At 41.5% G+C, this 27,642-nt stretch overlaps 1 protein-coding gene across 2 annotated transcripts; it reads right to left on the reverse strand.

The window, feature by feature from the left end:
* Window positions 1–10,067: 10,067 nt before the first annotated feature.
* Window positions 10,068–13,960, reverse strand: LOC110501645 (T-cell surface antigen CD2). 2 transcript variants are annotated; one of them, XR_016490743.1, is made up of 5 exons: window positions 13,793–13,940; window positions 11,297–11,575; window positions 11,004–11,194; window positions 10,712–10,864; window positions 10,068–10,544 (listed from the first exon to the last, which is right to left on the reverse strand). XR_016490743.1 is itself a non-coding variant. In XM_021579346.3 (5 exons), the coding sequence occupies exons 1-5, from the start codon at window positions 13,842–13,844 to the stop codon at window positions 10,309–10,311; spliced, it is 966 nt and encodes a 321-aa protein (XP_021435021.2). In that variant the 5' UTR covers window positions 13,845–13,960; the 3' UTR covers window positions 10,068–10,308. The 2 variants fall into 2 exon arrangements, 1 of the variants encoding a protein (XP_021435021.2); XM_021579346.3 differs by having other exon boundaries at window positions 10,949–11,194; window positions 13,793–13,960.
* Between the last annotated feature and the right edge of the window lie 13,682 nt (window positions 13,961–27,642).

The raw sequence follows: 27,642 nt of genomic DNA on the forward strand, positions 1-27,642 counted from the left end.
AAAATGACATTTGCATGAGCTGACTTTCTATCTGTATTGTGGGAGTGTTCTGTCAGAACACAGAGGCATCTATTAATGTGCTATTAATGTGCTGCACGGTTTTCACACCCACATTACCCAGTTATACCCTCTCTGTCTTTCACAGCAGATGTACAGTTTGTGGTTATTATGGTTTCATAACTACCTTGAATCTACGCACTCTTTCTCTTCTCTCACTAACACTTCTCTTTTCCTACTAGCACTGACTTTACTGATAGTACTTAATTGAGGAGAAATGTGACAGTGATATGTGGTTTTCTCACCTAGCTATCTTAAAATGAATGTAGGGATCACAAAATGTATTTACCTCATGTAACATTAGACTTGAATTTTCATGCCAATTTTCGTGCCCGGGTTACCTGGGAGAAAATTAATTATTCTCGGGATGGAACTTTCGTAAAATCCATGGAAAATATTCAACCCTAATATGAACCATGAGGGGCAGGCATAAGTGACACTGGACTAGCACAGACACCAAGGTTTCCATCCAATTGGCAACAGATTTCTATGCAAATATTCTCAGATTTGCATATAAACCAAATATGAGCATGTCAGGGTTTCCTTTAAGAACATTTGGCGCCGAACAATGTGACAAAGAAGATTTTAATTTACCAGACATTTGAGAAATGTACTGGGACATCCATATTCAGATCCAACTTGGCGCAGGCAGAAACCATCTATAAATTGGCCAAATGAGCCACATTTAGAACCTAAATGTCCTTAAAAACAGCCTATAAGAAATTACAAAAACACTGTGTCTTGTGTTTAGATGTGTAGCATATGCAAAGCTTTACAGACTATTTTTGTTATTGTTTTTTATAATACTTTCCTAAAAAAATGATTGTCTACCTCAGGTTCCGCTGTTGAGATTTGAGCACTAAATGCTTCAGGGCATTGCATGAATATACTGCAGACCTATAGACTTAGGTGTCCACTGTATGATATTAATATAAAAGATATAGCCTATATAAAGGAATAGAAGCTTAGGACTATCCCCAGAGTGATAGAGAGATAGGAAGAGAAGTTTAGGCCTATCCCCAGAGTGATAGAGAGATAGGAAGAGAAGTTTAGGCCTATCCCCAGAGTGATAGAGAGATAGGAAGAGAAGTTTAGGCCTATCCCCAGAGTGATAGAGAGATAGGAAGAGAAGTTTAGGCCTATCCCCAGAGAGATAGAGAGATAGGAAGAGAAGTTTAGGCCTATCCCCAGAGTGATAGAGAGATAGGAAGAGAAGTTTAGGCCTATCCCCAGAGAGATAGAGAGATAGGAATAGAAGTTTAGGCCTATCCCCAGAGTGATAGAGAGATAGGAAGAGAAGTTTAGGCCTATCCCCAGAGAGATAGAGAGATAGGAAGAGAAGTTTAGGCCTATCCCCAAAGTGATAGAGAGATAGGAAGAGAAGTTTAGGCCTATCCCCAGAGAGATAGAGAGATAGGAAGAGAAGTTTAGGCCTATCCCCAGAGTGATAGAGAGATAGGAAGAGAAGTTTAGGCCTATCCCCAGAGAGATAGAGAGATAGGAAGAGAAGTTTAGGCCTATCCCCAAAGTGATAGAGAGATAGGAAGAGAAGTTTAGGCCTATCCCCAGAGAGATAGAGAGATAGGAAGAGACGTTTAGGCCTATCCCCAGAGCGATAGGGAGATAGGAAGAGAAGTTTAGGCCTATCCCCAAAGCGCTAGAGACAACCCTCCCCTATTTTGGATCCCCTCTCCCCCAATAATTTGCCATCTGTCCGTTGACGCATTCATCTTAAAGGCTCGGTGTAGTCAAAAACCCTATTTGTCTAAGTTTTATATATATATTTCTACGCTATGAGGTTGGAATAATACTATGAAATTGTGAAAGTTATGATAATGTCCTTTTAGTGTAAGAGCTGTTTGAAAAGATCGCCTCAAATTCAAGCCTGTTTAAGTGGGATGGAGTTTTGGCCTGCCTGGTGACATCACCAAGCGTTACCGTTTCTTAATAGCTCAATAAGAAAGAGAGTTCCAAGCCTCTCTGCCAATAACAGCTAGATTTCAGTTTTACTCTCCCCACTCCCAAACAGTCCGAGCAAAATTCTTGCTTGAGAAATTGCTTTTTGCTAAGAGTATGTAAATATTTTACCATTTTCATTTAAAACAATCACAGTAAGTCAGAGGTAGCACCAATTGTCTGGGGCCTGTAGTTTTTCCTGATCTGGCAACCTAACCAGGGAAAAACTTCTGACCTTGTACGGTATGACGTGATTCTTCTGTTTAATATGGGCTACAAAGGGGATTAGGTCAGATGGTTTTAAAAAACTCCTGGAAAAACTCCTGGCCTTGGATAGGATGAAAACCCAGTCAAACTGTAGCAACCTTGTACTTGTTCATATACAGTGCATTCGGAAAGTATTCAGACCCCTTGAATTTTAATTTGTTACGTTACTGCCTTATTTTAAAATGGATTAAATCCTGTTTTCCCCTCATCAATCTACACACAATACCCCATAATGACAAAGCAAAAATGGGCTTTTATCATTTTTAGCAAATGTATACATTTTAAAAACTGAAGTATCATATTTATATAATTATTCAGACTCTTTACTCAGTACTTTGTTGAAGCACCTTCGGCAGCGATTACAGCATCAAATCTTCTTGGGTATGATGCTAAAAGCTTGGCACAGCTGTATTTGGGGAGTTTCTCCCATTCTACTCTGCAGATCCTCTCAAGCTCTGTCAGGTTGGATGGGGAGCGTCGATGCACAGCTATTTTCAGGTTTTTTCAGAAATGTCCGATCAGGTTCAAGTCCGGGCTCTGGCTGGGCCACTCAAGGACATTCAGAGACTTGTCCCAAAGCCACTCCTGTTGTCTTGGCTGTGTGCGTAGGGTCATTGTCCTGTTGGAAGGTGAAACTTTGCCCCAGTCAGAGGTCCTGCGCTCTCTGGAGCAGGTTTTCATCAAGGACATCTCTGTACTTTTCTCTGTTCATCTTTCCTTCGATCCTGACTACTCTCCCAGTCCCTGCTGCTGAAAAACATCCCCACAGCATGATGCTGCAATCACCATGCTTCATCCTAGGGATGGTGCAAGGTTTCTTGCAGATGCTTGGCATTCAGGCCAAAGAGTTCAATCTTGGTTTCATCAGACCAGAGAATCTTGTTTCTCATGGTCTGAGAGTTCTTTAGGTACCTTTTGGCAAACTCCAAGTGGGCTGTCATGTGCCTTTTACTGAGGAGTGGCTTCCATCTGGCCACCCTACCATAAAGGCATGATTGGCGGAGTGCTGCAGAGATGGTTATTCTTCTGGAAGGTTCTCCCTTCTCAACAGAGGAACTCTGGAGCTCTGTCAGAGTGACCAGCCAGTTCTTGGTCAACTCTCTGACCAAGGCCCTTTTCCCCCGATTGCCCAGTTTGGCAGCTCTAGGAAGAGTCTTGGTGGGTCCAAACTTCTTCCATTAAAGAATGATGGAGGCCACTGGGTTCTTGTGGACCTTCAACGGCTCAGACATTTTTTGGTTCCCCAGATCTGTGCCTCGACATAATCCTGTCTCTGAGCTCTACACACAATCCCTTTGATCTCATGGCTTGTTTTTTGCTCTGACATACACTGTCAACAGTGGGACATTATGTAGACAGGCGTGTGCCTTTACAAATCATGCCCAATCAATTGAATTTACCACAGGTGGACTCCAATCAACTTGTAGAAACATCTCAAGGATGATCAATTGAAACAGGATGCACCTGAGCTCATTTTCGATTCTCATAGCAAATGGTCGGAAGTCTTATTAAGTATATAAGGTATAACTGTTTTTTAGTTTTAATTAATTAGCAAAAAATAAAAATAAAATGTTTTCGCTTTGTCATTATAGTGTATTGTGTGTAGATTGATGAACATTTTGTATTTAATACATTTTAGAATAAGGCTATAACAACAAAATGTGGAAAAAGTCTAGGGGTCTGAGTAGTTTCCGAATGCACTGTAAATTATATATTAAAGAAGGACTAGGGGTGTTTCCAATACACTAGCACATTAATTCCCAACCAGGGGGTACTTGAGAAGACTCATGAGACCATAAGCCTTCTGCTAAAATGCACATGAGGGGGAACTCCGGGCAGAGCCAAATTCTGTTGGTGGGTACAGTAACCAAAAAAGGTTGGTAACCACTGCCCTAGTCTAAGCGAAGTCACTAACATCCGGTTTTCAGGGATACAATATTTTCAACCTAGCTTCCATTTTCCCAGAAAAACGGAAGTGGGGACTTCACTCTGGTGTCTTTCTACTCCTGCTACGTTAGGTTACCTATACACAGACACAGAGAAAGCAACATGATTGGACAATACAACTCAAACGGCTGAGCTTGCTTTATGCAGGTTTGCATCTTGTAGTCCTGCCATTTGTAACTGTAGGCCTAATAAAACATTTACTCAAAGTCTATATCAACTATTGTGCTTATTCATACATTCCAGTTAACCTGTTTGGGATAGGCCCCGTTCTCTCAATTTCCGCCTGAAGACATACCCCAATCTATCTGCCTGTAACCCATTTGAAAGGAAACACTCTGAATTTTGTGGAAATGTGAATTGAATGTAGGACAATATAACACAATAGATCTGGTAGAAGAAAATATAAGGAAATAAACAGACGTTTTCTGTTTTTTATTGTTGAAGCGTCGTCTTTCAACTGAACAAGAACAGCCAAACATTCAGATAGGATGCTGGGGATGATTTTAATGAAGACCATAAGAGGACAACAGTATTCGAGCAACGTTTCAGACTGATATCATCAGGAATGAGCGAGCTACATGACATTGAGCATGTAGTCACCCAGGTGTCCCACACAAGTTGCCCAAATGTACCCAAGTGGCCGAATTGGTACAGTGATACATTTTGATGCAAATAACTATATACAAAAAATAATAATCATAATATTTACATTTAAAAATATATATATATTTGAAATTGTGAAAAAATTAAAAATAACAAGGGTAACTATTTACACACTTTCAATGTATAATGTACAATATTGTGAAGACCCTCAGTCCACTACACAATATTGTGCTGCTGATGCCATAGCCCATAGCAGTCTTTTTCGGGTATAAAACAGAGGGTCACTGAACAAGTGGTGCAGCAAGCTCCCAGATGAGCAGCTCCCTGAAGACTAGCTGTGAGATGGGGGGCTGTCCACAGCTCTTAGCCATTTCCTTCTGCAGGATGAAGGCATTCACCACAGCAATGTCGATGAAATGATAAAACAATGTCTTGTGGAGAACATTGTAATAACCTATCAGGGCGTCTGACAGGTCCACACCTCTCATGCCCTTGTTGTAATCCTTTATAGCTGCAGGAATGGGGACATTTTTGGTGGTCCATGCCCCATTAGCGTCCTTCACACGCCTGACAACGTGATCGCCACTGAAGGCTTTGTGGATAGTGGTGCACATGACCACCTCTTTGGTATCCATCCACTTCACAAAGAGCAGGCCATCTTGGTGAATCCATCTCCTGGTACCCCGATCAGCCCGCTTAGGCATTTCGTTCACCTTGGTTTTCAGAAAGCCCACTCTGTTGGTCCGAATAGTGCCACAAGCCCACACATCCAGCTTCCTCTGGTCTGGAAACAGGGTAGGGCTTGTGTAGAAGTTGTCCACAAACCGTTTGTAGCCCTTCCCAAGCAGTTGTTCCTTTTTCCCCAAAATATTATTTTTGTAGGCGAAATAGCTCTGTTTGTTCTTCACGTTTGGCTGAGAAATCGGCCGGAAATTGCAGTCACGAAAACGCCAAAAAATATTCCAAATTAGCTCCATAATATCGACAGAAATATGGCAAACGTTGTTTATAATCAATCCTCAAGGTGTTTTTCAAATATCTATTCGATAATATATCCACCGGGAAAATTGGTTTTTCAGTAGGACCGATTGGAATAATGGCTACCTCTGTATTTTACGCGAGAATCGCTCTGGGAGCCATCAGGTGACCAGTTGCGCAATGTAGCCGCTTACGGGTATTCTTCAACATAAATGCGTAAAACTACGTCACAATGCTGTAGACACCTTGGGCAATACGGAGAAAAAGTAATCTGGTTGATAGCCCATTCACTGCTCAATAGGGATGCATTGGAACGCAGCGCTTTCAAAATATAAGGCACTTCCAGATTGGATTTTTCTCAGGCTTTCGCCTGCAATATCAGTTCTGTTATACCCACAGACAATATTTTTACAGTTTTGGAAACTTTAGAGTGTTTCTATCCTAAGCTGTAGCATATTCTAGCATCTTGTCCTGACAAAATATCCCGTTTACTACGGGAACGTTATTTTTCCAAAAATGAAAATACTGCCCCCTAGTCACAAAAGGTTTTAAAGACATTGTATGATCCCAAGCCCAAAAAATCCCAAATGATTGTGCCATTATCCAATAAAGCCTATGATAGGCTACTGCAAACTTCAACACAACAGAAAAACATAAAAGCCCATAGATGTAACTATGCTATCTTGGGTAAATACATTAAAAAACCTCTAGTAAGATATTATTTTTGACTGTATTGTATTATACTGTATCATGTGGAATGGAATTATACCCCTCTTTCAAACCATGAACCTGGGAGAGAACATGTGATGCTGGTGCAGAACATGCGGCCAACAAATGTACAATTTTAGGCTGGCGAAATTTGATTAAAATTTTGAAATATAAAATGCACGTGATGTATATTGTGGAGCGCATTATACAAGAGACAGAGGCTATAAATAAGTGGTGTAACTCATTGCTCGCACACGCTTTTCAGCTCTGCCCACAAATTTTCTATAGGATTGAGGTCGGAGCTTTGTGATGGCCACTCTAATACCTTGACGTTGCAATGACTTTGGAAGTATGCTTGGGGTCATTGTCCATTTGGAAGACCCATTTGCGACTGATTTCTTGAGATGTTGCTTCAATATAGCCACATAATTTTCCGTCCTCATGATGCCATCTATTTTGTGAAGTGCATAAGTTAGCAAGCTTCAATAAGTGGATCTTTGGGATCGGGGGAGGGCCCAATGGGAAGCTGGCCACTGATAGGCTGCAGTGCTGGGAGCCAGGGACTGAAAGCTGGGACCTGCGGTCGCCCATGCCCATCGAGGCTAAATGTACTAATGCTGTCACCTTCAGGGAACGCATCTATGTAGTTGGTCAGTGGATTAAACCTGTTCTACTCTCAGTTCACCTGTGCAATCATATTGAGTGTGTTTGTGTGTGTCCATTTGTGTGTCAGTGTGTGTGTATCTGTTGTAACAATCCTCCCCTCTCCCCAGGCGGTGCCATGCATGCTCTGTACTGCTACTCCCCCCAGTCAGACAGCTAGTCTATGGTGACCCGGCTGGGCGAGAGGGCGAGCTGCGCCATCGCAGCCTGTAACAACAAACTATTCATCACTGGTGGCCGTGACGTCAAGAACCAGGTCATCTCCATGGTGATGTGCTGGGACCCAGTCACAACCACAATGAGAGAGGAAAGTGTGTTACCGCTTGGTGTCTCTCACCACGGAAGCGTCACACTCCACAAGTCCTACACGCACATACGCAGGATAGCACCTGCAACCGTGTCGGTGTGACAGAGAGCTGGGAGTATGTGTGTGAGAATGAATGTCCTTCCTGCAGCAAAGCACCCCCACAACATGATGCTGCCACCCCCGTGCTTCACGGTTCGGATGGTGTTCTTCGACTTGCAAGCCTCCCCCCTTTTCCTCCAAACATAACAATGATCATTATGGCCAAATAGTTATATTTTTGTTGCATCAGACCAGAGGACATTTCTCCAAAAAGTACGATCTTTGTCCCGTGGGGCAGTTGCAAACCGTAGTCTGACTTTTTTATGCCAGTTTTGGAGCTCCTGAGCGGCCTTTCAGGTTATGTCAATATAGGACTTGTTTTACTGTGGATATAGATACAGTCGAAAGTTTACATACACTTAGGTTGAAGTCATTAAAACTCGTTTTTCAACCACTCCACAAATGTCTTGTTGTCAAACTATAGTTTTGGCAAGTCGGTTAGGACATCTACTTTGTGCACGACACAAGTCATTTTTCCAACAATTTTTTACAGACAGATTATTTCTATTATAATTCACTGTATCACAATTCTATTGGGTCAGAAGTTTACATACACTAAGTTGACTGTGCCTTTAAACAGCTTGGAAAATTCCAGAAAATTATTTAGAAGCTTCTGATGGGCTAATTGACATAATTTGAGTCAATTGGAAGTTTACCTGTGGATGTATTTCAAGGCCTACCTTCAAACTCAGTGCCTCTTTGACATCATGGGAAAATCAAAAGAAATCAGCCAAGACCTCTGAAAAAAATTGTAGTCCTCCACAGGTCTGATTCATCCTTGGGAGCAATTTCCAAATGCCTGAAGGTACCACGTTCATCTGTACAAACAATAGTACGCAAGTATAAACACCATGGGACCACGCAGCCGTCCTACCGCTCAGGAAGGAGACACGTTCTATCTCCTAATGATGAACGTACTTTGTTGCAAAAGTGCAAATCAATCCCAGAACAACAGCAAAGGACCTTGTGAAGATGCTGGAGGAAACAGGTACACATTTTGTTACGTTACAATCTTATTCTAAAATGGATTAAATAATTTTTTGTAGCTCCGTCAGAGGGACCCGGCCACACTGAACAATCGGGGGAGAAGGGCCTTGGTCAGGGAGGTGACCAAGAACCCGATGGTCACTCTTGCAGATTAACACAATTCCTCTGTGGAGATGGGAGAACCTTCCAGAAGAACAACCATCTCTGCAGCACTCCACCAATCAGGCCATTATGGTAGAGTGGCCAGACGGAAGAGACTCCTCAGTAAAAGGCACATGACAGCCCACTTGGAGTTTGCCAAAAGGCACCTAAAGGACTCTCAGACCATGAGAAACAAGATTCTCTGTTCTGATGAAACCAAGATTGAACTCTTTGGCCTGAATGCCAAGTGCCACGTCTGGAGGACAGCTGGCACCATCTCTACAGTGAAGCATGCTGGTGGCAGCATCATGCTGTGGAGATGTATTTCAGCGGCAGGGACTGGAAGACTAGTCAGGATCGAGGGTTCGATCATGACTAATCAAACCAAACTGTGCAGAAGCAATTTGATGAATTGAAAGAGACATCTGTTACAAAACACAAAAAAAGTTTAATGACATTCTATACTGGTTGGTGTTGAAAACGCAAACCATGATATTGAAGTGCCCAAAGTCAGTATGTTTTGTTTATTGGTTGTGTGATGCATTAACACAGGAACCTGTTGGTGGAACATTTGTTGCATATATTTTGTATAATTATAAATATGACATCAAAATGTTGAAAATCTGATTTCCCCTTAACTGATCATTGTCTGCAGCCGGCTCTGATCGTAGTGTAATGAGACAGGCAGAGAGCGTGAACCCTCAACCTTCTGGCCAATAGCCCAGCGTGGCATCGACTGTCCCCCCAGTAAATTTCGATCTGTCCCTAACTGTACTTGTAAGTCGCTCTGGATAAGAGTGTCTGCTTACTGACTAAAATGTGAAAGTGTCTCTCTCACACGCTCTCTCAGACACATGCACACACATACTCATTTCTGTCTCTGCACTGCTCACTCCCACTCTTGTCCAAAGATGAGTGGCAGTAGTGTAACTGCAGAGCATGCAGTTGATTTGTCTTGCAGCTGTGGTAAAGATCTCTATATACTTTCAGGGGAATCAGTCTGTTGAGTGCAGTGAAGGGACAGGATGTGGTATGAACTATGGCTAAACTATGGCCCCAGTTTACTGAACATTGAGTTAGAACAGAAAGACCCCAGGAACACAAACCACACACACAATAGTCAAAGTCTTACAGACTTACAAATCTAGTATTCTATTACAGACAGCAAACACTAGATGACTTAACACTGAGTTTAATTTCTGAAGTAACACCTAAAGTACAGCTCACTGATTATGACGCTATAGATGTTTTAAAACATGCCATGATAGCTAGTTCTAAAGCAATTCTAATAAGGTCAGGTTGGAGGAAGAAAAAGAAGAGGAAGAGGAAGCGAGAGATCTGACACATACACAAGTGGTGAAGCACTGCTCTTTATTTGTAACTGCTGCAATCAAAGTTTGAACCATTGTGTGACTACAGGGGTTGCTATGGTTAACAAGAATGCAAGCATGCAGGCGCCCCACACACACACACACACACACACACACACACACACACACACACACACACACACACACACACACACACACACACACACCCCCCCCCCCCCACACACACACACACACACACACACACACACACACACACACACACACCTAACTCCTGTGGTTCCAGGGTCCTGTCCGCCTGGGAATTGGTATGGGCGGTGCATTATCTGGTTTAGGCTGTGGAGACCTGGGTCGAGGCACTGGTCTGGAGTTTTGGGTGGCCTGTGACGGAGTTCTGTTTTTCGGCCGGCTTCGGCTCTGGGACTTGTGTGGGTGATGGTGGTGGTGGAGGGATGCTTGACGCATGGGCTGGGTGAGGGGTGCAAGTCTCATCTCCTCCTCTTCTACATGGGGAACATCAGGGATTAGGATTCATGGGTAAGGGAGTTAGATGTTGGTAACTACATGTAATGTGAGTAGCCTTCTGTTTTATCATAGTACTTCTTTATCATTGTACTGTTTTATCATCATTTAGATAACTGCTGTGTTTTTATTAATGTGTGTTTAGTACCTTTTATGCGACTCGCGCGCCGCCTGCGGCTCTGGCAGACACACACCAAGGTGATAACGATGAGGATGAGGAGCAGACCACCTCCACCAGCCAGAATCGCCACCATCAGCCATAGCTTCATCCCAAACAAGAGCACTGTAGAGGAAGAATCCTCTGCAGAATAATCATCATCATCAGCATCATCATCATCATCATCATCAGAAATGTTTTATATTTCATTTAGTCTCTCCTACACACCTGCACATTCAGGGTTAACATCGTCACTCTTCTCTTCACTGGCTTTGTTACTCACTGTACACACGTAGAGGTCTACAGATTTCAGCATTGCCTTGGTTATTGTCAGAGTTTTGTCAGTGGATCCTGTCAGTGTTTGTCTGTTACGGCTCCACACCACGTTAACATCCACAGAGTTCCCCACATCGCACCTCAGACTGACAGATGCATCCGTACAGGTGTGTGTCAGACGTGGCTTAGACACAGGCGCTGAGAACACAAAACACACACTGTAACGAGGACATATTCTCCCTAACACTGGCTACGTGCGTACGTGCATATGTATGCTTTCTGTTTGTGTAGCCTACTTACAGAGCACACACAGGTGAGTTATTTTTTCTAACACGAGTTTTCCCGCGTTGTCGTAGATGGTGACCTGGTAAGGCCCTGTATTATTCAGCTGTAGGTTAGTTAGTAACAGAGAACCATTCGGTGTGGTCTGGGGTTTTGACTCAGTATTCTTCCTGGTGTCGTAAACGATCTTATCGTCATGGGACCACCGTAAGTGAAATGACTGTCCAAGCAACTCCAGGCCATGGTCAATCACCTTGTTCCTCCCAACAGCAGCATACATAGTACACTCCTCGGCACCTAAACATACAGTGAAATGTACATTTTAACATCAGATACAGCTGGTGATGACTTTTACACTGTCAGAAAAAAAATATGCTTAGTAGAACCAAACAGGGTTCTTCGGTTCTATCTAGAACCCTCTATGTAGGATTCTTCAAAGAACCTTCTGTCTATGAAGGGTTCTCCCGAGAACCCTTTTATCTTTGGAGAGTTCATCCTAGAACCCTCTATAAACAGTTCCACCGGCCTTATTACCCTTTAAAATGACATTACATATATAAGGCCTTTCTATGAGGGCCTAACTATACCCTAATACAGGGGTGTTAGGAATCTCCTGGTTTACAGGCCACATCAGGACTGCAAATCACACTATGCTGGCTTGCAAAGTGATGTGTAATTCCTATTGGGATCCAGCCAGAGTTAGGATATCCAACAAGTGTAATTATGAATCACCCACAACCTGCATTCAGAATGACTGCCAGGGTAGGGAAGTTTAAATTGAGACTCTCTCAATCATCTAAGCATAAACAACCATCTCAGTACCGGGTGCAATAAATCTAATTACTAACAGATTTGATTTGTTTATATACATTATTTATCTTTGTGTTGCATAAAATAATTCAAACAATCTATACAAAAACACAGATATTACAGTAAAACAAATAATTCTGAAAGTCTCCCTGCAGTAGAGCATGCTGGGAAATATTATAATATGGTTCTATGTAGAACCCTTTGCCTTACAAAGAACCCTTGTGGCCAAAATAGCTTTTTCCACCTGAGGAACATTGCCAAGGTGTGGCCATTTCCCTCTCAGGCTGATACAGAGAGACTCATCCATGTTTTTATTACAAGCAGGCTTGACTACTGTAATGCTCTCCTGTCTGGTATACCCAATAAAGCCATTGGTCAACTGCAAAACATACAGAATGCTGTAGCATGGGTACTGACAAAGAACAGACAGAGAGCACACATTACATTGGTTTTATGGTCTCTGCGCTGGCTGCCTGTGAGTTTTATAATTCATTTTAAGATTATTCTATTGGTTTTTAAATCAATCCACGATTGTGCACCCCAAAACATGTCAGACATGCTCCAAACTCTTACAGTATGTACCCAGTAGGTCCCTCAGGTCCTCTGGTACTGGCCTTTTAACTATCCCAAAGCCTACGATCAAGAGGCATGGAGAGGCAGCCTTTAGTTACTATGCCACCAGCCTCTGGATTAGACTGCCAGAGAATCTGAGGAGGGCCGAAATCTTAAAACACATGTTTTTTTAGATTTGCCTTTCCTTTGGATGCTTTTGAGAAACGTAGTGTTTATTGTTATTATTTAGTTTTTTTATTTGTTGTGCAGTAAATATTTCTGTTTTTATTGTCGTTGTTTATTGTCATATTTTTTTTCCTCCTGTAAAGCACATTGTGTTGGATTCCATGTCTGAAATGTGCTATATAAATAAAGCTTTATTTTATTTTATTTTACTTGACTTGCAAAAAGGATTCTTCTGATCAAAAGGGTTCTTGGTAGAACCCTATCCCTCCGCAAAGAACCCTTTTGGAACCATTTTCTTTCTAAGAGTAGTGTCAGAAAATGAGTGAGCAGAAAAAGGGGAAGCTGCATTTGAATTACTAATGAGAAAATCATTTTAACTTAAACACAGAAAATACTGTAAGTCTACATACTAAAGAAGAGGTTAGTTAGTACAACCCAGAATATATGATATGGCAAATTTAAGTTCAGAGGATTGAGAGGGGTGTCGGTAAGAATCATCTTACGAAGCACCATCATTTCTATTGTCTATCTAGGTCAAGCATAGAAGCAGAGATCAACAAAAAAAAACTGTAGTTTAATGGAAATATCACAATGACATCAACTAAGTGAAATGGTTATTATTTCATATTATCTTTTTCATTTGATGTGGTCCTGAGAAGTAGGCTAAACTGAAAACAGCCAAATCAATTATTACACACTTAGGTTCTGGTTTTCTCTCCAGTGGATAATGGATCACTGATTAAAAACAAGACCATATCCATGTCTTGTTTTCTTTTTACACTTTTTGAAAAGATTTAGAAGGCAAATGAATGATTTCTCTGATTTCTAGTTTTACCCAAGGCATCACCCTAACCAAGCCAGGCTAAATCCAGGCCGTAAAGGGGGACAGAGTGACTTCAACTTCACCATGAACACAACAATATAGATCCAAATGAAAATATAGTCTGATTCTAATTCTTAACTCACCTGCAAACCCCAGAGCGAGGAGGATGAGAGATATCAGCATCACCACTGACATTCTCACGGAGTGATTGCACCTGCTCCAGACTGTGTCTGTGTGTCTGTGAGCGCTCTGTTCATCATATTTCTGAGCGAGGGGACATCCTGTGTGTGTGTGTGTGTGTGTGTGTGTGTGTGTGTGTGTGTGTGTGTGTGTGTGTGTGTGTGTGTGTGTGTGTGTGTGTGTGTGTGTGTGTGTGTGTGTGTGTGTGTGTGTGTGTTTCAGAAATCAGTCTAGAGATCGTGGTCTGGATCACTTGACTCATGAGTTAATTTGAGACCATGGATACGATGCAAAAATATGTTTTAGATTGTTCTGTTATTTAAACATGATCAATCATCACCATGCTGTTTTATTTCCTGTTTTGCCAAATAAATGCAAAGCCTGCCCTATACAGTGTGTCTCCGCCCTTCCAGGATTGTCATCCGTGGGCTTTCAACACCCTTCTGTAGCTAGTTTTGAAAGAAATGGCAGTCCAATGTTTTTTTTATAGTTATCATAAAGTTTTGGGATTATTTTATTGGTAAGTAAGCTATACTTTTGACCGGTTATTGATTTGTAACAAAGTCAATTGTCCGTGACGTAGACATTGCTTGACACAGACATTGCACATTGTTTCATGAGCTGGCGCCTCTGCTTAGGCTGGTTCAGTTTATTATTAGTCATTCAGTGTCACATTTCTAGATACACTGTAAAAATAGAAAGACTCAGAACACCATGATTGGGTAAGAAAACCATGGAAGGTAGTGCACCTAACCTGAGATCTGGTGTTTGGAGGGTGTTTAAATGTAAACCCAATGTAAGCGTTATGATACACAGAAAGTGTTTTAAAACAAAATATAAGTACTCTGGGGATTCAGTGCATGTAAAAAATGGTTTATCTAATACGAATGGTTAAGACATACAATACCGGTCCAAAGTCTTTGAACACCTGCTCATTCAAGGGTTAATCTTTATTTAAAAAATATTCTACATTGTAAAATAATAGGGAAAAAAATTGAAATAACACATGGAATCATGTAGTAACCAAAAAAAGGGTTTGTCACGGCCGTCAAAAGAAGTGGACCAAAGTGCAGCGTGGTGAGCATACATTTTCCTTTATTATGGAATGACGCCAAGAAATCAAGAGAACCAACCATGAAGCTTAGGAGGGCTAAGTGCCACTAACAAAGATAACTACCCACACTAAAGGAGGGAAAAAAGGGCTACCTAAGTATGATTCCCAATCAGAGACAACGATAGACAGCTGTCCCTGATTGAGAACCATGCCAGGCCAAAACATAGAAATAAAGAAACATAGAAAATAAAACATAGAATGCCCACCCCACATCACACCCTGACCAAACCAAATAGAGAAATAAAACAGCTCTCTAAGGTTAGGGCGTGACAGTGTTATACAAATAACCTCATATTTTTGATAAGAGAATTATGTTCTCCAGGTACATCACCCAATTTAATTATATTACTCAGTCTGCAAACCAGAATTTGTAAGATCCTGGTCGAATGAAACAGACGGAGGCCCAGCTAAATAGTCAAAAAGGTTTATTCACGGGAACATTCTGGCGTGCACAGTACAAAGCAATTCATTTTATACTTACTTCTCACACCCACACATTCACACAACAATACGCACACACATACACACAAACAGACGCACACACATACACACAAACAGAAGCATACACATGTCCTGCTACGCACACACTGTCTGTCTCACTACCCAGCCAACAGAGATAGTGACCCTGTCCAGCTACACACACTGTTTGTCTCACTACCCAGCCGACAGAGATAGTGACCTTGTCCTGCTACACACACTGTCTGTCTCACTACCCAGCCGACAGAGATAGTGACCTTGTCCTTGAGACGTACTCCCCGTTCTCTCCCAAATCTCTAGTCAGGTCAGCACCAAGCTCAGACAGTCTGTGTTTAAAATACCATAAAGACATATTGTTTTACCCTAATTCTGACTAGGACTACACATTTATTGATTATGATTTTATACATTGTAATCAATTCCATACAATTATGTTTCAGGGCGGAATATTCTAATTATTCAATTAACAGATAATTCTCAACTAACAATTTTATATTTGAGATTCTTCAAATAGCCACCCTTTGCCTTGATGACAGCTTTGCACACTCTTGGTATTCTTTCAAACAGCTTCACCTGGAAAGTGTTTCCAACAGGAGTTCCCACATATGCTGAACATTTGTTGGCTGCTTTTCCTCTGCGGTCTGACTCATCCCAAACCATCTCAATTTGGTTGAGGTCGGGGGATTGTGGAGGCCAGGTCATCTCACACAGCACTCCATCACTCTCCTTCTTGGTCAAATAGCCCTAGCACTGCCTAGAGGTGTGTCATTGTCCTGTTGAAAAACAAATTATATTCCCACTAAGCACAAACCAGATGGGATGGCGTATCACTGCATAATGCTGTGGTAGCCATGCTGGTTAAGTGTGCCTTGAATTCTAAATAAATCACTGACAGTGTCACCAGCAAAGCACCTCCACACCATAACACCTCCTCACCTATGCTTTACAGTGGGAAATACACATGTGGAGATCTTCCGTTCACCCACACCGCGTCTCACAAAGACATGGCGGTTGGAAACAAAAATCTCACATTTTTACTCCAGACCAAAGGACAGATTTCCACCAGTCTAATGTCCATTGCTCGTGTTTCTTGGCCCAAGCAAGTCTCTTCTTCTTATTGGTATCCTTTAGGGGTGGTTTCTTTGCAGCAATTCAACCATGAAGGCCTGATTCACACAGTCTCCTCTGAACAGTTGATGTTGAGATGTGTCTGTTACTTGAACTCTGTGAAGCCTTTATTTGGGCTGCAATTTCTGAGGCTGGTAACTCTAATGAACTTATCCCCTGCAGCAGAGGTAACTCTGGGTCTTCCTTTCCTGTGGCGGTCCTCATGAGAGACAGTTTCATCATAGAGCTTGATGGGTTTTGCAACTGAAAATGTAAAAGTTCTTGACATTATCCGTATTGACTGACCTTCATGTTTTAAATTAACGATGGACTGGTGTTTCTCTTTGCTTATTTTAGCTGTTCTTACCATAATATGGACTTCTGTCTTCTCTATGCCACCTCTACCTTGTCACAACACAACTGATTGGCTCAAACACATTGAGAAGGAAAGAAATGACAAATGAACTTAAGAAGGCACACCTGTTAGTTTGAATGCATTCCAGGTAATTACCTCATGAAGCTGGTTGAGAGAATGCGAAGAGTGTGCAAAGCTGTCATCAAGGCAAAGGAATATTACATATTCAACCACTGTAAAAAATATATTATTGGGTGAATTGAAATGGACTCAAAACAAAAACAAACAAAATATACGTAATAAAAAAGACTGCAAGTCGTTTCAATGATTTGCAACACCATCATAGTGTTTAGGAGCTTTAGAGGGAGGAAATGTCTCCAAAAGAGAAGATATCTAAATATGCACAAAACACAACTAGAAACACCAAACTGGTGTTTTCAACCTTTTCCAGTAGTGCTCCCAGACCCTGGCAAGGTGTTTCACAATAACTGACTAAATGGTGTTACAACACACTATGGAATGTTTCAATAATCCAGCAAAGTTAAGGTTCTGTCTCCTTCACATAGGTGGCAGCTCAGTTGCCACTAGTTTTGGTGTTACACTACAAAGCACATATCACACTGCTTTGAGTGTACAGCAGATAGTGTGGTATAGACATAGGCCTACGTTTAATATGAAACATTTTATTAGTTTATTTTACTACAGTTTAAAGAATGTGCATTCTCTCCAAGTAGCGTGGTCAGGGACAAGTTAATGACTTATCAAGGTACAAGGTCTACACTACAATCCCTGTGGCCAGTGACTGTTGACTTGAAAGCAGTGTGGGCTATTGAAGAGAACAGTATGGTGGGAAATTAGTAACTGTAATTATTGGAATGTCTGACACTGTTGTCACCTGAACTGTCCTCAGATCAGCGGTCTCAAATGGGAAACACAAGCCTAGTTAGTACTGTACATAAGTCACATAAGTTAGTGTGTTTTCAAAGTGAGTGTTTTCACCTGATCCTCTTGTTTTTGTGCCCAGTGAAGGGGACAGGTTATCCGCAGTATGGTGGCCTGGGTGGAGAGATCAAGCTGACCCCCAAGATCTCAGAACAGCGTTATGAAATCCTGTGGAAACACAATGGGAAAAGGTGGTGGAGTTTGATGGGAGCCAGAATAGAGTGTATGGCAGGTATAAAGGCAGGACTGTCCTGGACTGGGGCTCTGGAGAGCTACAGTTGAAGTCAGAAGTTAACGTACACTTAGGGACTGGGGCTCTGGAGAGCTACAGTTGAAGTCGGAAGTTCACGTAAACTTAGGAACTGGGGCTCTGGAGAGCTACAGTTGAAGTCAGAAGTTAACGTACACTTAGGGACTGGGGCTCTGGAGAGCTACAGTTGAAATCGGAAGTTAACGTACACTTGGGGACTGGGGCTTTGGAGAGCTACAGTTGAAGTCGGAAGTTAACGTACACTTAGGTTAGAATCCTTAAAACTCATTTTTCAACCACTCCACACATTTCTTGTTATCAAACTATAGTTTGGCAAGTCGGTTAGGACATTAGTACTTTAGTACTTCGGTTAATACTCTGTGCATGACACAAGTACTTTTTTCAACAATTGTTTACAGACAGATTATTTCACTTATAATTCACTGTATCACATTTCCAGTGGGTCAGAAGTTTACATAAACTAAGTTGACTGTGCCTTTAAACAGCATAACAAAATGAAGTCATGGCTTTAGAAGCTTCTGATAGGCTAATTGACATAATTTGAGTCAAATGGAGGTGTACCTGTGGATGTATTTCAAGGCCTACCTTCAAACACAGTGCCTTTTTGCTTGACGTCACGGGAAAATCAAAAGAAATCAGCCAAGATCTCAGAAAAAAATTGTAGACCTCCACAGGTCTGGTTCATCCTTGGGAGCAATTTCCAAACGCCTGAAGGTACCACGTTCATCTATACAAACAATAGTATACAAGTATAAACACCATGGGACCACGCAGTCGTCATACCGCTCAGGAAGGAGATGCGTTCTGTCTCCTAGAGATTAATGCACTTAGGTGCAAAAAGTGCAAATTAATCCCAGAACAACAGCAAAGGACCTTGTGAAGATGCTGTAGGAAACAGGTACAAAAGTATCTATATCCACAGTAAAACAAGTCATATATTGACATAACCTGAAAGGCCGCTCAGCAAGGAAGACACTGCTCCAAAACCGCCATAAAAAGCCTGACTACGGTTTGCAACTGCATATGGGGACAAAGATCGTACTTTTTGAAGAAATGTCCTCTGGTCTGATGAAACAATAATAGAAATGTTTGGCCATAATGACCATCGTTATGTTTGGAGGAAAAAGGGGGGGGCTTGCAAGCCGAAGAACACCATCCCAAACATGGGACGTCAGTGATCTTCAGGTTGGAGCCCTGGAAAGAGGCCCGGGTTGCTGATTTGGAATTCCGAGTAGGATGACCGTTCAAAACGTATTTTCCCGGTCAGAGCTAGTTTTTTTCAGAGATTCCATTTGTTTTGAACTCACTAAAGTCTGAGATTTCCCAATTCCGAGTTTCCAGTTGTTTTGAATGTGGTAGAATTCATGCTGGATTAACAACATGGCCAATGTTGAATGTTTGCAATTTTAAGCTTGGAAAAGAGACCCTTAAAAACGCAGGCGTTTTATCTATAATTTATCGTCATCATTTTTCTTCATATGACAAGGATTGAAAAGGATTTGCCAGTAGATTGTCGACTTGATTCATGATGATGACTGCTAGCTTTCTAGCTAAGATTTTGAAAATATGATGTTGACATGATCAGTCCAATCAAAGATCCAGTAGACATAACGTGATTCGATGTCATTTTATCTGTGGCCAATGACCTTGAGCCTTCTTGGATGGGCACTTCTAATGTAACTCTATGGCAGCACCCAAGGGGCTTGAATTTTCAGGCTCTCCCCGTATATTTTGCGGTGACGTAGTGTCCCCAGGAGTGAAAGAAGACTAAGCCAATCACGGCACAACTAGAGAACATTACCAACCCCTGTGCTTCGTATTTTCCGCTGGCTGCACCACCTCCACAGAAAGCACTGAGCTAGACTGAAACACCTGCATTTTGAAGCTGCCTTACTCAAGAAAGCAAAAAAGAGACCATTTGTATGCAGCTTTATGTATTTAAAAAATATGTGTTTTACAAATTGATATGTGACACATATTAATGCCAATATAACATGCAAAACAGGCAATAACAGATGGAGCTCAAAACAGGTGAGGCTCTACATTATATGTACAGTGCATTCGAAAAGTATTCAGACCCCTTGACTTTTTCCGACATTGTTACATTAGAGCCTTATTCGAAAGTGGATTCAATCTTTTTTCCCCTCATTATTCTACACACAATACCCCATAATGACAAGGCAAAAACAGGTTAGAAATGTTTGCAAATTTATTGAAAAAATACAGAAAAAAACATTTACATAAGTATTCACTCTTTACTGAGTACTTTGTTAAAGCACCTTTGGCAGCGATTACAGCCTAAAGTCTTTTTGGTTATGACGCTGCAAGCTTGGCACTCCTGTATTCAGGGAGTTTCTCCCATTCTTCTATGCAGATCCTTTCAAGTTCTGCCAGGTTGGATGGGGAGCGTCGCTGCACAGATATTTTCAGGTCTCTCCAGAAATGCATGATTGGGTTCCGGGCTCTGGCTGGGCCACTCAAGGACATTCATAGACTTGTCCCGAAGCCACTCCTGCGTTGTCTTGGCTGTGTGCTTAGGGTCGTTGTCCTGTTGGAAGGGGTACCTTTGCAACAGTCTGAGGTCCTGAGCACTCTGGAGCAGGTTTTCATCAATGATCTCTCTATACTTTCCTCCGTTCATCTTTTCCTCGATCCTGACTAGTCTCCCAGTCCCAGCCGCTGAAAACATCCCCCAAACATGATGCTGCCACCACCATGCTTCACCGTAGGGATGGAGTCAGGATTCCTCCAGACGTGACTCTTGGCATTCAGGCCAAAGCCGTTTTTTCATCAGACCAGAGAATCTTGTTTCTAATGGTCAGGATGTCATATGCCTTTTACTGAAGAGTAACTTCCGTCTGGCCACTACCATAAAGGCCTGATTGGTGGAGTGCTGCAGAGATGGTTTTCCTTCTGGAAGGTTCTCCCATCTCCACAGAGGAACTCTGGAGCTTTGTAAGAGTGACCATCAGGTTCTTGGTCACCTCCCTGACCAAGCTCTAGGAAAAGTCTTGGTGGTTCCAAACTTCTTGCATTTAAGAATGATGGAGGCCACTCTGTTCTTGTTGACCTTCAATGCTGCAGAAAGGTTTTGGTACCCTACCCCAGATCTATGGCTCGACACAATCCTGTCCTGGAGCTCTACGGACAGTTCCTTCTACCTCATGGCTTGGTTTTTGCTCTGACATGCACTGTCAACTGTGGGACCTTATGTAAACAGGTGTGTGCCTTTCCAAATCATGTCCAATCAATTTAATTTATCACAGGTGGACTCCAATCAAATTGTAGAAACATCAAGGATTATACCTGGAAACAGGTTGCACCTGAGCTCAATTTCAGGTCTCATAGCAAAGGGTCTGAATATTTATGCAAATATGGATTTTTTTTTGTCATTGTGGGGTATTGTGTGTAGATTGCTGAGTATTTTTATTCATTTAATACATTTTATAATAAGGCTGTAACGTAACAAAATGTGTAAAAATTCCACCTTCGCTGGTCTTTTCCATAGGTCCCAGTTTCTCCTAACTGACACATTTTGTAAAATGCATCCATTTCATTTCAAATAATACAAAACATACTCATATAAATGACAGCATACAGACTCACACAAACATCAAAGACATCACACCTGCCCAAACCCACCTGCTCCTACCCCCATCTCCAGTCACTGTCTCACTCCGCCACACGACCTCAAGATGCACCATTTTGTTTTTCAACACTTAGATAATTAAGCAATTAAACATTCCATTGTGTTAATGATGGAGGATTGGTTGATTTCCAGTTTTTAAAAATGCGTTTTTTAAAGATGATTGACGTGAAAAGTATTGTCCAACCCATAACGTATCTCACTGCATCTTTATATGCCAATACTTCTGAGAGCTAATTATTTTTATTCTTATTATTATTCTTATTTTTTTACCCCCTATTTCTCGCCAATTTTGTGATATTACGATCTTGTCTCATCACTGCAAGTCCCCAACGGGCTAGACAAAGGTCTAGTCATACGTCCTCCAAAACATGACCCGCCAACCCCACTTCTTAACACCCACTCGCTCAACCCGGAAACCAGCCACACCAATGACTAGACCTTTGTCTAGCCCGTTGGGGACTTGCAGTGATGAGACAGATGAAACACCGTTCAACTGACAATCAAAATCAGCCTGCAGGCACCTGGCCCGCCACAAAGAGTCGCTAGAGGGCGTTGAGCCAAGTAAAGCCCCCCCGGCCAAACCCTCCACTAACGACGTTGGGCCAATTGTGTGCCTCCCTATGGGACTCCCGGTCAGGCTGTAGTGACGGCACAACCAACTTTCTAACTCTGCCCGTAACCTTAGGACTTCATAGCATTCCCAGAAGGCATGGATTATTGAGTCATTGTTAGTTTTACACTTAAGCCTTTGTGCTGTAGAATTTATGAATTTTGTCTCTTGTATAATCAAATAGGATTCCCTCAAGATTAGCCAAAATATTTTAAATCAAAATGTATGATATTAAACTTTTAATATTATTTGTAATTGTGTGTATTTAAAAATACTGTATCTACATTGGTCAGTCCAATTTGTTTTTCAATTTTGTCATGGAAATAAATGTATTTCCTATTAAGAAGTGATTTACAGTTTCTATGCATTTCGTTTTCCATGTGGACCAATTTATTAATGAAGATCTATCCAAGGATTGTTCCATATGGTTGTGTTTTTAGGGAGTTATATTGGTTCTTGTAGAATACATTTTGTTTTCTTCAGTGTTGTTATAGTTGTGCTTAACAAGGAAGTTGTTAATGCTCTTATCTTTATCCTTTGAAAATAGGCAGGTGAAAATATTTGGGGGATGACCAAGTCTTCAATATGTTCCTCTTTTAGCATTTTAGTATGTGTCACAAGTAAAAGCCTTGGGTGGCAAGTTTATACAATTCGAAGTCTAGAAGGTTACAACCAGCCTCAGATTTAGGTAAGATGTAAAACATTTGTTTTAATTCTATGAGTTTTATTTGCTCATATAAAGTCTGCTATAACCTGTAAAATGCATCTCAATAACTATGTATTTGATCTTTCTAATTTGAATTAATCTTTATGCCCCATGCGGGAACACATTTTTAACTCAGCTTCTTATAGGCTTATAGATTATTCTAATGACCATAATTTATGTAGCTGTGTATAGCCTACCACAGTGTTTCGTTTCCCCTCACTTGGTTTGCAACGAGATTGGGGTCAAAAGTCGACATCTACACCATGTATACAAAAGTATGTGGATTCAGATTAGTGGATTTCGCTATCTCAGCCACACCCGTTGCTAAAAATTGAGCACACAGTCATGCAGACTCCATAGACAAACATTGGCAGTTGTCATAGGATGCCACCTTTCCAACAAGTCAGTTTGTCAAATTTCTGCCCTGCTAGAGCTGCCCCGGTCATCTGTAAGTGCTGTTATTATGAAGTGGAAATGTCTAGGAGCAACATCGGCTCAGTCATGAATTGGTAGGCCGCACAAGCTCACAGAACAAGACCACCGAGTGCTGAAGCATGTAGCACTTAAAAATCGTGGCTGAATGGAAGCAAGTCCCGCATGTTCCAACATCTAGTAAGATTTCCCTGAAGAGCGGAGGCTGTTATAGCAGCAAGGTGGGGACCAACTCCGTACTAATGCCCATGATTTTAGAATGAGACGTTCGATGAGCAGGTGTCCACATACTTTTGATAATGTAGTGTATGTGTCCAGAGCCCTTAGCAAATTGAAGTCTCTGCATGTGTCCACCTGCTCAATTACCGGTTAATATGCTTAATCTATTTTTTACATGGGCTTCCAGATGCAATAACCTAGAATAAGCTGTATGGATCTTTATGTTCGAACGTGTTCTATTAAGATTCATTCAGATCACCGGGAATTACTCTCTTGGGAAGAGAAAACGTTCACTTTCAACAAGTGGATAAGGCTATTGTTTGGAGGCAATGGCTGTTCAGTATTTCTTTACAATCCTAATCGGGAGTCTGCTTTTTTTGGTAAGCCTGCTAGTGATGTGAGGGTTGACTCATAACCCACAGTCCACATGGTTATATCTGCTGGCGGCGGGTTTAGCGTCATGAAATATTCTGTGGAGGATGGACAAATGAGTGGTGGGCAGATTGAATAAAGAGAAAATAATACCTTAAAAAATCCATAAATGTATAATTGACATCTATAGACTACATTGAGGTTTTTCTTTCATTATTTTGGGCTATCTGGCATTAGTGTGTAAGCCAACGTTTTAGTGCTTAACTGTACACGCGCCAAATAGTCTGTCCAATTGTCGAATGCTTTCGGGAACAGGTAGAAAAAGTTCATGTCGATCCACGATACATCCAAAGGGCAACGTTGCTTTAATTCAATGTGAGAAAAGCTGCAAAATTGAGAGTTGAAAATAAAGAGAAGGGAGGGACAGAAAAGTCATATTTGGGAAAGATTTGGTCAAGTGGTATGTTATGTGTGATGATTGTGATGCCCTATACAAATTCGACAGTCACAAAACAGGGACTTCAAATATGCATACGACACGTCAATGGAACTGTAGAATTCAGTAGGCTATGTATCAATCAGCTGGGTTAAATGTCAACTGAAATCTGGACACTGACTGTAGGTCTATAATCTCTGACATAGCCATAGCCTAATATTAACTCCTACAGAATGAAGCATTTCTTGCAGTAAAATGATACACCAAATGTAGTCTACATCTTTTCTCGGGAACAGGAGTGGAGAAATATTACCTATTTATTTCTGCATTTTAAAATAATGTGAATGCGCAGTTAGATACTGTCTGTAGAGGTGCTATCTTTATCAGCATCATTAAAAGCTGATAGTATTTCAACCACGTTAACTAGCCTATGCATTCAAGCCCGAAATGAAATCTTATCAGAAACGTGGTGGATCGTTTTCACAGCATTCTATTTCCTTTCAACCAGTCAAACTAATGTAATTTGGACATTTTGTACAGAAGATATTTCCTGTTATTTGTTGTTTTGTAATTGTATTTTCTTCCTTGTCCCTAAATGTCTTTGCGCCATGACAAGAGGCAGAAATGACAGAAAGGAACTTTACCTTACCGATGTCAACTAGATTGAAGCATCTATCACTTTATGACATTGTTCTGGTGAACAAGGGTGTATTTAGTCTTTTAGGGCAACTTAAAAAGACAGAAGAGAAGCTGTATCTAATTATAGACAAGCTGACGAATAAATAGCCTACCAAAATGTCAGAAATTATATAATTATACACAATCAAGAAAATCCTGCACCCTCTGTCAAAAAATATGTTCTGCCTTCTCTGACAAGCGTACAGTACATTTTCTATATTGGGTGCAGGCCTCAGATGTTCAATTAATCACATATAGTCAGCTGCTTGTGGATGAGTTATTAGCAATTGCGGGAGGCTGCGGGTGAACAAAAAGACAACAATGGATCATTAAAGTGTGCATTTTATTCATATTCCTTAGGCCTTATTAATTGGTAGTAGTAACAAATTGTGTCATTTTTGGCTCCCGGGTGGCACAGCGGTCTAAGGCACGGCTTCACAGTGCAAGAGGTGTCACTGCAGTACCTAGTTTGAATCCAAGCTGCATCACATCCGGCTGTGATTGGGTGTCACATAGGGTTGCGCACAATGCGGCCGGGGTAGGTTGTAAATAAGAATTTGTTCTTAACTGACTTGCCTAGCTAAATACATAAATTCAGCATCACACAGGTTTCACTAGGATTAGGTATTTGGTCATTGTGATGTCCTCTCACTGTCAACTGCCTTTATTTTCAGCAAACGTCACGTGTAAATATTTGTATGAACATAACAAAATTCAACAACTGAGACATAAACTGAACAAGTTCCACAGACGTGACTAACAGAAATTGAATAATGTGTCCCTGAACAAAGGGGGGGGGGGTCAAAATCAAAAGTAACAGTCAGTATCTGGTGTGGCCACCAGCTGCATTAAGTACTGCAGTGCATCTCCTCCTCATGGACTGTACGAGATTTGCCAGTTCTTGTTGTGAGATGAGCCTGCAGAGATGAGCCTGGATGAGCCTGCAGGAAGGGTACCACATGAGGGAGGAGGATGTCCTCCCTGTAACGCACAGCTTTTAGATTGCCTGCAATGACAACAAGCTCAGTCCGATGATGCTGTGACACACCGCCCCAGACCATGACAGACCCTCCACCTCCAAATCGATCCCACTCCAGAGTACAGGCCTCGGTGTAACACTCATTCCTTTGACAATAAACGTGAATCCGACCATCACCCCAGGTGAGACAAAACCGCGACTCGTCAGTGAAGAGCACTTTTTGCCAGTCTTGTCTAGTCCAGCGATGGTGGATGTGTGCCCATAGGCGACGTGTTGGTGAGGACCTGCCTGAGCACCGGTGGAGGGATTGTGCGTCCCTGGTATAATTCGGGAAGTTGTTGCCGTCCTGTACCTGTCCCGCAGGTGTGATGTTCGGATGTACCGATCCTGTGCAGGTGTTGTTACACATGGTCTGCCACTGCGAGGACGATCAGCTGCCCGTTCTGTCTCCCTGTAGCGCTGTCTTAGGCGTCTCACAGTATGGACATTGCAATTTATTGCTCTGGCCACATCTGCAGTCCTCATGTCTCCTTGCATCATGCCTAAGGCACGTTCAAGCAAATGAGCAGGGACCCTGGGCATCTTTTTTTTGGTGTTTTTCAGAGTCAATAGAAAGGCCTCTTTAGTGTCCTAAGTTTTCATAACTTAATTGCCTACAGTCTCTAAGCTGTTAGTGTCGTAACGACCATTGCACAGGTGCATGTTCATTAATTGTTTATGGTTTATTGAAGAAGCATGGAAAACAGTGTTTAAACCCTTTACAATGAAGATCTGTGAAGTTATTTGGATTTTTATGAATTATCTTTGAAAGACAGGGTCCTGAAAAAGGGACATTTCTTTTTGTGCTGAGTTTATGTCATTCAGCAATGCTGCACATCTGTAAAGGGCTTAATACAGTTGTATTCTAGACACTATGGGACACTCAGCTGAAGCCCATGGTGAAAAACAAAGACAAGTTTGAGTTGACTGTGTTACAATAAGAAAACAAACCATAAAAATGCTGTAAACCACTGTTAACTCATGTGGATATGATTAAAAGTCAAGTAAACAGTACCTTTCATTTTGGAGTTTATATCATAAGCTCATAGAAAGGGTAACACATTTAGAGGCACTGCTGAGATTTATTTTCATGTGAGCACCAGCCCATATTCCTCAATAAAGAACAACGAGTAAGAGACATTGAGAGAGTAGCTAGCTAGCGGGCCAACCACCAAACAGATTTGAACTACACTGCTCAAAAAAATAAAGGGAACACTAAAATAACACATCCTATATCTGAATGAATGAAATATTCTTATTAAATACTTTTCTCTTTACATAGTTGAATGTGCTGACAACAAAATCACACAAAAATTATCAATGGAAATCAAATTTATCAACCCATGGAGGTCTGGATTTGGAGTCACACTCAAAATTAAAGTGGAAAACCACACTACAGGCTGATCCAACTTTGATGTAATGTCCTT

The sequence above is a fragment of the Oncorhynchus mykiss genome, chromosome 22 (genome assembly GCF_057628025.1).
Source record: "Oncorhynchus mykiss isolate SJ-2025 chromosome 22, ASM5762802v1, whole genome shotgun sequence".
In the NCBI taxonomy this organism is placed as follows: Eukaryota; Metazoa; Chordata; class Actinopteri; order Salmoniformes; family Salmonidae; genus Oncorhynchus; species Oncorhynchus mykiss.